Below are 11190 nucleotides of genomic sequence, written 5' to 3' on the forward strand. Positions count from 1 at the left end.
TTGAACCAAATCAACTACCCTGCCTTTAAATAATTTAAATATAATAGATTACATTTAAACTGAAATAAATATTTAAAATAAGTAACAAATATTAAACAAAAATAAATAATTGTAAAATATTTAAATTTAAATATCATTTGAAATATAGATATTTTAAATAAGTAGAGTGCAAAATGTAATTAAATATAAAATAAAACTAAAAATGAACAAAATTAAGTAATAGCTACGGTGAGCGTGATTTGACCAAGTACAACATGTATCAACATCCTTGTTGATCCTGGAACATCATTCCCAATCAACCAATCAGAATTGAGAGATAACTTTTCAGAAAATGCCAGTTTTAGGCTTACAATCAGGATTAGGTGCTTCTACACCCTTGTTAATGAGCTACCATTTCCCTCTGATTTTAGGAATAAATTATGGGTAAGGTTAGGTTTAGGGGTAGGGATTGGGATTGGGTTAAATCTATATATAGATTATCTTATGGCTACATTTTCACTTAGGCTACTCATGAAGAAATTAATTATATTATTAATTGTTATAATTAAAGTTTGTGGTACGTATAACAGAGCGAAATAAAACTGCTCAGCGAAACAGGATTTTATCTAAACAACGTTTGGGTCACCAACATTCAATTAGTTCTTCATCTTGTACTTTAAATACGATACATTACAGGTTTAACAGTGTATTGTAATCACGCCGTTGAATATAATGACTGTACGGCAGCTGCTTGCGTTCTTTTGTCGCGTCGCGCGCTCGTAGACACGGTGTTCAGCTCTACATGTCTTTCCACATCAAAGGGAAATCACACAAGTTCCAACAGTTCAGCGGTGGGAGGCTGCCAGCGCTTGAAAGGATCATTCGCCTCCAATGCACCAAAGCAAACAAACACTCTTGCCCTCGGAAGTTGCATTTCCATAAACCGCTCTATGGATAAAAAGCGTCCTTGAGTGCCGTCGGTGTTGTTTGCGATTAAGCTCGATATGTCTGAAAATCAGCCTCTTTACGCTCTAGTTTTCTTAACTTCACTCTTCAGCTCGGCATGCTCACAGGGGACACGATTCGTTTATTCAGCTGCCCTAGATGCGGATGGGAGATACAACATTAAGTGGGGGTTTGACGAGTCCACGATAACTTTTGAAGTAGAAGTGGAAACGAGGGGATATATAGGATTCGGTTTGTCACCGACCGGTGCGATGTCCTCGTCTGATATCGTGATAGGTGGTGTGCTCAACGGAAGTCCATATCTGCTGGTAAGTGTGCACACACCTTTTAGGTTTGAATGCAAATCACATTCAATACTGCTTACACAGTTAGAGAACGCTGACTCACAATTTAAAACTTGTCTGCTGCATTTGATTTCTGCAAATTATTTGCTGGATTGATTATTATCGTTTCTGTTTGAAGTACTGAAATGATTCAAGTCATTTGACTCTTATTTATTTTTCTAACAAAACTAGTTTGGGATGGATCTATGATGAATAATTGTAATAAAATAAAAAATAAAATTAACAACATGTTTGCTTCCATCCAATTAATTTCTACAACAATAATAGGTAAAAATAAATAAATAAACAAACTTTTTTTCCTATCTCATAGTGTCACTGTGCATTCATCAGGAAACAACACAGCTCACACTTCACAGGCATTTGGATAATTACTCAATTACTTACTTACAGCCATGCATTGTCATATGGGCAACACACAGCAATTTAAACTTTACAATTAGACATAAATCCCAAAACATGAAAATTAATTTGCACTCATTTGGATCACAAAACATCTATATGGATTGTGGTTGCAAAACTATATTGTTTATATATTGATATAATTTGTCATTATTACTTGACTTTCATCATTTTTGTTACAGTAAACATGCTATGATCATAGAGTTTATTCTAAAATTGTGTTTTTCAAGAGTGTGAGCAACATTAAAGACCACTGTCGAACATTTAAATCTGCAGTGATAGCTTTTTGTGTCCTGAAATCTATTGCAATGAGATCATCCACTGACCCAATGACCTGACTACAATCAGCTTCCCTGTTGTGACCTGGATTTTATTCAGACAGTACTCAAATAAACACTACTGTTTCAAATGCAAGCAGGTCAATATTTAAATACATCCACACCTGCTGTCCATATTCTCTGCACACTATAATCTCCATCCAGCTGTAAACTGTATGATGTATACAATAGAAGTTTATGATTAGTTTTCAGCACAGCACTGTTCATCAGCATTGTGTAATGAAGGCTCATTTATATCGATACATTTCTGTTTTAGTTTTGTAGGCATGAGTCATGACATGTTTTGTTCCAAAACATATTCACACTTGTGTCTGATGTATTGGGGGAAAAAATAGGACATTTGCCAGTGCAGCTAACCAAACATTTAGATCAAAGGTTATCAAATGTGACCACATGCACATGCATTTGCTCCATAAAAATACCTTCTTTTCTGATTCAGACTCAAAATGTTCAAACATGAGATAAACTAACTTCGTTCCTCCTCATTCTGCTCAGGACTACTATACAGACTCAAATAGAAAGGTCCATAAAGATGCGCTGCAGAGCTATCAGCTGCTGTACGGCAGAGAGAATGACACACATACTGTCCTGGCTTTCAGCAGAAACCTCCAGACCTGTGATGACAATGACAAAGTCATTACGGTAGGTTTACCTGCATGCATCATTACATCTGGTTCCAAAAGTCTAAAAGAAACATCAGCGGCAAGGTTTCTTTATCCAGTTTTTTGGAGCATGCACAAAACCAAAGCTTTTTAACTGGACTCTCGGTTGTAATTATAGTTTCAGCACTTTGCCTTTTGTTCGGGGGGGAAACAATAGTACAGTGTTTTATTAAGGAGTTAAATAAACTCACTTCCCTAAAACGTTGTCAAATTATTACTTATATAAGAAGTCTCTTGCACTTAAGTCTACAATTACCCATAATTTGTTACTCCGCAGGGCAGTACAGTGAGAGTGATCTGGGCGTTCCATGCGGAGGACGTGGGAGTGTCAGGACCAGTCTACCATGGGACGAACAGAGGCAGAAAGAGTCTGCGATTACTCAACCCTGGAACCAGCTCCAGCATCCCAGCAGGAACAGCTTTCTTTGACCTTCAAAACGAGGAGGTGAGGAAAGTTCATTCAGCAGACTGCTGGAGTGTTTGATGAGCTAGGAGTGACAGAGAACTTATTAGCCCTAGGCACTGTTATACCTACTGTTTCATCTATTTTTGCATGCTTAGGAATCAAGGTCCTTGGTTACATATGAATCCTTTTTAAATAAAGACCCTTTTACTTCCTGATTGGGTATGTTGAATGAAAACAAGGCCCCTTTTATGCCTGTGGGATACTGCCAAACACCAGATTTTATAAGAGTGTACATACTTACAACCACATAACAAATACTCAGCATTGAATAGGAAAAAAAACAGGAAACTGGATTAATAAAATGCCCACGCTCTCCAGTCCACAATGGAATACTTCTGCTTGTCGCTGACTGCTACATTTAACTGTTTTGTGACTGATGCAAACCTTTTATCCAAAACTTTAACATATTCAAATATTGTAGGTTCCTGTACCTCATAAGGATACAACATACTGGTGTCAGATCTTTAAATTTCCAGAGCTGAAGAAGAAACATCATATAATCAGAGTGAGTAAAAAAAACTCTTTACATTTTAAAGCATGCCCATCTTAATCAAATAATAAAGTTTAAAAAGATTTACATTCATTCAAGCCATGATATACAGTAACTATTATTCCAGAGATGCATGCTTAAGAAATTGCAGGCTTGCATATTGCCAAATAAACGCTCCCTGTTGTGAAGCACCTTCTACAATCTCAGTTCACTTCTTCCGTACTTACATTTATGGGCTTTCATGAAGCTTGTGCATTTTCCTCTGTCTACAGTTTTAAACAGATTCCTGTCAATCGAGTACTGTAATTAATTGATATAATCTTTATCAAATGTACATGCCAAGAAAATGTAGATAAGACTAGATTATCACAGTGTTGGGGCAGCTACTGACTGTAGCTTGCAAGCTACAAGACAATCACAGTTTGAAGCAGTTCAACTTCAGTCAAGCTTATGTTTTAGCTAAAGGTAGCTAGCTACACTAAAATATATATTTGCTGATACAATAACAATAATTTACATAACTAAATCAGAAAGATAGTACAGCAACTCGAATTAGTGAATCATTTTTGGGAATCTGTTTATTTCTGGAAGAACAGATTCCCTCAAATGTTTTTCCGATGCAACATATGTGAAGGAGGACCAATGCGAAACTAATTCACAAGAATTAATCAAACGTTACAATGCATCTGTCAAATGTATGTGGGTCAAAGGCATTAAGATGTCCGCATCAAAAGAAATTTACAAAAGTGATTTTATGTCCATAGAAAGCACATTAAATGTAAGTGTCTACTTTTAAGGTTTCAAATAAGTTTTTGGAGAATAAAATGTCAAAATTTGGTTGAAATAATGTTACACAGATTTTTTTTGGGGGGGGGGATGGACAACAACAATTTAAAGCAGTATTAGGGGCCGTTCACATGTCGCGCCTAAAAACGCGTGGAAAACGCTAGGCGCGCCGCTTTCTGCTTTTTCCCAAAGCGTTCGGGCGCTTGCGCTCCGGAGGCGTCTGCCGTTGCTAAGCAACCTTGACCTGCGCTGTCCATGAAGACGCGGAAGTTTCAGCAAAGTGTAAATGGATTTGCAGCACTAAAAATCGCTTGCAGTAGCTCTACTACTAAACTTCTTTAAAAATGGCTATCCCCGTACAGCTATGAAAATCGCTTGCAGTAGCTCTACTACTAAATTTATTTAAAAAATGGCTATCCCTGTACAGCTATGATCAGCTGTTCCTTCATCTTGGCTGAGCTTTCAATGTTGTTACGGGAAAGGATGAAGCTGATTGGTTGGTTCTTGTCACATGACCCGCGGTGCGCTTGCGGCATTCTGAAAAGTTGAAATGTGTTTATCTCGATGCGGCGCGGTCGCGCCTGGAAAAAATGAGCGCGTCGCACCGCATGCACGTCGCGACCGCGTCGCTCCATTATGAGCGCGCCTGCCGCGCGTCTACATTTGAATAACGAACTTGAGCGCGCAAAAGACGCGATATGTGAACGGCCCCTTACACTTATTGTTTTTATGCTTAAACCCTTTTTCGTCTTTGACCCATGTTCTGTTTTGGTTTTGTTCTAGTTTTCCTTGTTTGACCTAGTTTCCTTCGTTCCTATTTTCCTGCCACTAGTTTGTTATCTTAGTTACTCATTCATTTGATTAGTGTCTGCACCTGTTTGATTGGTTTGTTTCAGTGTATTTAAGCCCTGTGTTTTCTTCTGTTCCTTGTCAGTTCTCGTTACGTGTAACCTGGTCATTCTGTTCAGTACGTCGCGACCGCGTCGCTCCATTATGAGCGCGCCTGCCGCGCGTCTACATTTGAATAACGAACTTGAGCGCGCAAAAGACGCGATATGTGAACGGCCCCTTACACTTATTGTTTTCCCTGTGTTTTCTTCTGTTCCTTGTCAGTTCTCGTTACGTGTAACCTGGTCATTCTGTTCAGTTCCTGTTTCCAGGAGTTTGAGTATATTAAACTACCGTATTGACCCGAATATAAGACGATGTTTTTTTTCTTGGAAATACATCTGAAAAAACGCGGTCGTCTTATATTCAGGGTCTAGACTTTGACATGTCAATAATACACCCACAACACTAGGTGGCGCCAAATATGCAGTCGTCTTATAATCGGGGTCGTCTTATATTCGGGCCAATACGGTAATTGCTATATTTGAGAATGAATCAGATCCAACTCTGTGATCTTAACAGATTTAATCAGTGTCAGTGCGAATGCTGAACGCAGTTTTGGTAAGCGTGTTTGATTATTCTTTCAGCATTTAATAGCAACAGAAGCTATTATGAAAATTGCTGAACTACTTTCATTTCAAAAAATGGCATGTTTTACCTCATATTGGTTGTTTTTACATAGTTTATTTTGCTATAGTATCTTGTCACCTGCGTCGGTTTCTTTTTTTGCTTCTTTTTTTGTCTCACCTGCTTATTATTGTCTTTTGCAGCTGCTATTTGTAGATCAGACATGTTACTGAAATTATACTCTCTGACCCAGATAAAAGAGTCTTCGCATAACTAAGCTTTTGAAGTTTTCTTAATTAGAGGCAGAATAGCTACTTTAATCATATGATAAAATACTACATTAAGCATCATCCTTTCAGGCTAATTTTTCAGATGCACTAACCTTTAAAGGGGTCATATGATGCGATTTCATTTTTTCCTTTCTCTTTGGAGTGTTACAAGCTCTTGGTGCATAAAGAAGATCTGTAAAGTTGCAAAGACTAAAGTCTCAAATCCAAAATTGTTGTAGTCACCATTTTGTGCCCATGTAAAATTCACCTGTGGAAAGACAGGCATGCATTCATCTCCATGAATTCATAACTATGGCTACAGCTCCACTTTTTTAGCGAAAAGATAAGCGCTGAACATGCAGAAGTGAGCAGTTCACAGTATGAATGTAACCCATTTAGTTTGCTGCAGTGTTCAGTATGTAATGCGCCGGATACAAAGACTCTACAGCGAATAGACTTGTGCGTAGTCTGTGTTTCACAAGATGATGAAACATACAGACAAGTGCACACTTACACATTCTCACATTCACTAGATGCATGTAGTTTTTAATCGTGGCCTAAATATTGCTTGGGTACATTTAAATGGACCATGTTTGAGTTATTACATTTAGCCTCCATTTAATCTGGCATTAACATCAACTGAACACAAATCAGTTGAAACCAACAAGTGAATAATTATTGTGACCCCTCTTCGCCCTCTTTTCCTGTCCTCTCTGCATACAGTAGCCTGGAATTCGGAAAGCTCCAGGCTGTTAGTCAGATGCCAGCAGCTGCCCCATAACCACAGCAGTGTCTGGATGTTTTCTGCTCTGTTCCCACTCAGTTTCATGGAGCAGATGTTGAACTGTCAAACAGAAGCAGATTTTCCAGACACTGCTCTCACTGTCTATATTCAGGCCATATTGTCACTGTCCTTATTCAGTCAACCTCATGCTATGTGATGCCAGAAGAGGCTGTCTGGGTGTACTTTATACAGTATGGTGCTACTAAGATCCACAAATTTGGTGTAGGATTTACTTTAGAACAATTTTTACTCAGAAATGACTAGTAAACTAAGAAACGCATTGAATTAAACATGAAATTGTGAAACATAAAGGCTTGTAAAATGTGCTCTAATAATCATTGTAAAAAAAAAAAAATTCCTTTTATTCTTTATTTGCTTTGGCATATTACAGATGATTTACTAAGAATAAATGCATAAATAGCCTCGTGCAAATATGCACATGCGTATTTTAAAATCGGGTTGTGCTAGTGGTAATTGTCACAAATGTTTGTCATCCAGCTCATTTTCTGGGCTGTGATGAGCAATTTACCAGAATACCCCAGTGCGACATTTCTGAATGATTCAGAATGAGATGACTTCTCAGTGACAAAATGTTATTACTTTTATAGCACCCTTTTGATTAACATCAATACAGCCATGTGCAAGAAATCATAATGGTTGATGTTTTACAGTATAATGACAACATTAGCATTATATGAATCGAAAGATCTGAATCTGTGATGGTTTAGATGGATGGATCAGACATGCTGTTATTGGTTACAAACAACAGAATGCTACTACACAATAAGCTAAATGTTATTAGATTTTGTGGCTTCAAAACAAAATGGCTCCCAATGGGTAAAAAAATAGAAGGTGGAAGGGAAATAAAGGAATGTATGAATATTTATTCAGCCACTGTTTGGCCCAGGGTCCCACTGCTTCAGGCAGAGACCCCTGGAAGGGCAGGACACAGTAGGAAATGCTTTTATTTAGAATTCCAGTTCCGACAGAAGAAGCCCACTGTGAGAAGAAAAATAATTCTAAAATCCCCCACTTCCTATTCCAGAGATATCCAAGCTAGTTTTAGCTCAACAATCCACAAACACAGAGTTTTCTTGTAGAGGATCAAAATAGAGTGGTTTAAAAAGATAACCTACTTCTATCAAATCCTTATGGCTGATCCCTTTATCAAAGCTTGGAACAGTGTAGTGGAGCGTGTTCTTGTATTGGATTAAATAACTTCTCAGATTCATTTAATTGCAACTAAAGCAATACTTTCACTATATTATATGCACTGCTGTACAAAAGTTTGGAATTAGGTATTTTAAGAAATTACTATTTTTAATAAACAGGAAAACATTAAAACAAAAGTGACAGTAATAAATAAATTCAGTTTTGCCGCCACAGGAATTAAAACAGATTACAAAAAGATAACAGATATTTTTAAACGTCATAATAATTCACAATAGTACTTTTTACTGTATTTTTGATCACATAAATTCGTCATGGCTGAGTATGAGAGACTTCTTTCAAAAGCATTTAAAAATCGTACAAACCCCAAGCTTTTGAATGGTAGTGTACATCAACTAAATATTAATCAGGGCTGGGTTAAATTCAGAATTTATGTAAGAATTTGTTGTTGAACTGGAATTTGAATTGGTGTAATCAAAAGAAAATTGAATTTACTGATATGTGTGACAAAATATAAACAATGGCATTAATAATTTGGACTAATTAAGTCTGTTCATTCTCTGATATGCAGATTACAAATTCAACACTGTCAAAATTTTGCCATATATTAATATAGCCATAAAAATAAATAATTTTACCAAACAGCAGCACAAAATGTTCAACACATAGTTTGACATATTTATTGACATTTATGATATAATTTTCAGATTCAATCTATAACTATATAAATGCACTAATAATAAAAAAATACATTTCATAATCATTTAGTCCTTCATAATAAGGTTTTCTGTACTGCTAAGTGAAATTTTACATATTTGAATTTAATACCCTTTTAATTCCTTAAATTCAAATTCAAACAATTCTGCATCCTATCTCAGTTCAAATTCAGAAATGGAATTGGAATAGAAAAGGCATTCTCAATTCAATTCTGAGAGCGCACAGCCCTGCTATTCATATTCCTCTCTGTTTGTTGTTGTTTTCAGATAGAGCCAATGATTCAGAAGGGTCATGGGAATCTGGTTCATCACATTCTGCTCTACCAGTGCGACAGCAATCTGAACAAGAGTGAGATCAACAGAGGACATGAATGCTACCATCCAAATATGCCAGACTCCTTCTTCACCTGTGAAACCGTCCTGTTCGCTTGGGCTATTGGGGGAGAGGTGGTCATTTCATATTCATTTAAAGTTCATATTCATTCTAATAATAAAAAGAGTTTCAGATATTGAATAGAAACTATTTTTATCCATTGTAGGGCTTCACCTACCCTCCACATGCTGGAATGTCTATAGGAACCTCAATAGACCCAGTCTATGTACAGATGGAGATTCACTTCGATAACCCATCTTTGCAAAGAGGTATTGTATGTTATGATACACTTCAACGGTTTAAAACCTGCCTCATTTGCTGCCCTAAGTGACATAAGACATGACTAAGTCCTGTGACTTTTTGTGTCGTTTATTGTATTTTATGTGTCTGTGCATGAAGTGATCTGTAGTCTCCATGGTATATTACAGTGATTTTCAGCTACTAAATAATGAGTTTTTCTGTAAGGGTTGAGTCGTGAACTTCAGAGCTGCTTCAGAGCTGGGTTTTGGTCTCACCACAGGTATAGTGGACAGTTCAGGCCTGCGTTTGTACTACAGCCCCAGCCTGAGGCGCTATGATGCTGGGGTCATCGAGACAGGAGTGTGGGTCAGTCTCTACCACATGCTGCCCCCAGGCATGCAGGATTATATTACAGAAGGACACTGCACACAGGAGTGTCTCCAAGAGGTGGGACCGCAAAAAATAAATAAATAAATAATACCCAGGAATTATTGTGGTTACACTCCATTTACACTTTATACGTTCATATTTGAGACCTACACTACTACTGAAACATTTGAAATCACTATGAAAGAAATCAATACTCAGGATGCATTAAATTACAGTAAAGACTTATATTATTACAAATGGCTATTTATGTAAATAAACACTGTTCTAAAATACTTTTATGCTCACCAAGGCTGTGTTGATTTGATCAAAATAGATTAAAAATAGTATTATTGTTTAATATTATTACAATTTAAAATAATAAAACATTTTAATATATTTATAATGTAATTTATTCCTATGATGGCAAAGCTGAATTTTCATCAGCCATTTCTCCAGTTTTCAGTGTCACGTGATTTTTTTCAGAAATTATTCTAATATGCTGATTTGCTGCTGAAGTAACATTTCTTCTTATTTGAAATAGAAATATTTTGTGTCATTATAAGTATAATTACTGTCACTTTTGATCAATTTAATGCATACTTGCTGAATAAAAGTATTAATTTCTTTTTTTTTTTTTTATTCCAAATGGTAGTGAAGAAAACTTGAAATATTACAATAGTTATTTCAACAATTTTTTACCAATCAAATCAAATTAAAACTATTAAGTTTCTTCAAAAAGATAAAAATGTCTTAGTAATTCCTAACTTTTGAATGCTAGTGCAAGTTTCTCAAAACCCAGACCCAGAAAAAAATAAGAGTATAACATGTGTCTCTTTTCCTGTAAGTCATTAGACAGCGAGATGCCCAGTGGAATTCATGTGTTTGCAGTTCTGCTCCATGCTCACCTGGCAGGACGGGCTATCAGAGCCAGACATTTCCGCCAGCAGGTCGAGCTCCAGCCACTAGCCTCAGATGATCAGTTTGATTTCAACTTCCAGGAGTTCCAGCCACTCAGCCAGGAGAGGATCATCCTGCCTGTCAGTCAGAGTCCATTTCAGTTTCATAATCTTCATTGCTCCATCTGAGGGTGAAATTGATGTTGCATTAATCATCAGATACAGTGAACCTCACAGTTTACGTTACTGATTTATGGAAAACCTAGAAATAGCAGGGAATTTCAAAATGGTGAATTCTAGGCCTGGAAAAGTCATGGAAAAATCAAATGGGCAAAAGGTGTGGCTGTCTGAGGGACATAAGTACAGTCTGTTCAATATATCGTAGTGGTGTGTACCTGGGTGTCAATAGTGGTTAATAACAATAAAATCTGTTCCCACAAATTTCCAGGCAATATAAGAACTCCAGAAATCATGGGTTATTAAATTTA

General features: G+C 36.8%; 1 protein-coding gene across 1 annotated transcript in view; it reads left to right on the forward strand.

The window, feature by feature from the left end:
* Positions 1-805: 805 nt before the first annotated feature.
* Positions 806-11190, forward strand: part of LOC107737327 (DBH-like monooxygenase protein 1 homolog) — a 34238-nt gene continuing 23853 nt past the window's right edge. The window contains exons 1-8 of the mRNA XM_016548802.1: positions 806-1253; positions 2522-2668; positions 2966-3133; positions 3576-3659; positions 9092-9271; positions 9364-9466; positions 9718-9884; positions 10652-10847. Coding sequence (XP_016404288.1) covers positions 984-1253; positions 2522-2668; positions 2966-3133; positions 3576-3659; positions 9092-9271; positions 9364-9466; positions 9718-9884; positions 10652-10847 — 1315 coding nt within the window. The 5' untranslated portion in view covers positions 806-983. The remainder of the gene's footprint in view (positions 1254-2521; positions 2669-2965; positions 3134-3575; positions 3660-9091; positions 9272-9363; positions 9467-9717; positions 9885-10651; positions 10848-11190) is intronic.

Source organism: Sinocyclocheilus rhinocerous, unplaced genomic scaffold (genome assembly GCF_001515625.1).
Source record: "Sinocyclocheilus rhinocerous isolate Xijiao unplaced genomic scaffold, SAMN03320098_v1.1 scaffold1606, whole genome shotgun sequence".
NCBI lineage: Eukaryota > Metazoa > Chordata > Actinopteri > Cypriniformes > Cyprinidae > Sinocyclocheilus > Sinocyclocheilus rhinocerous.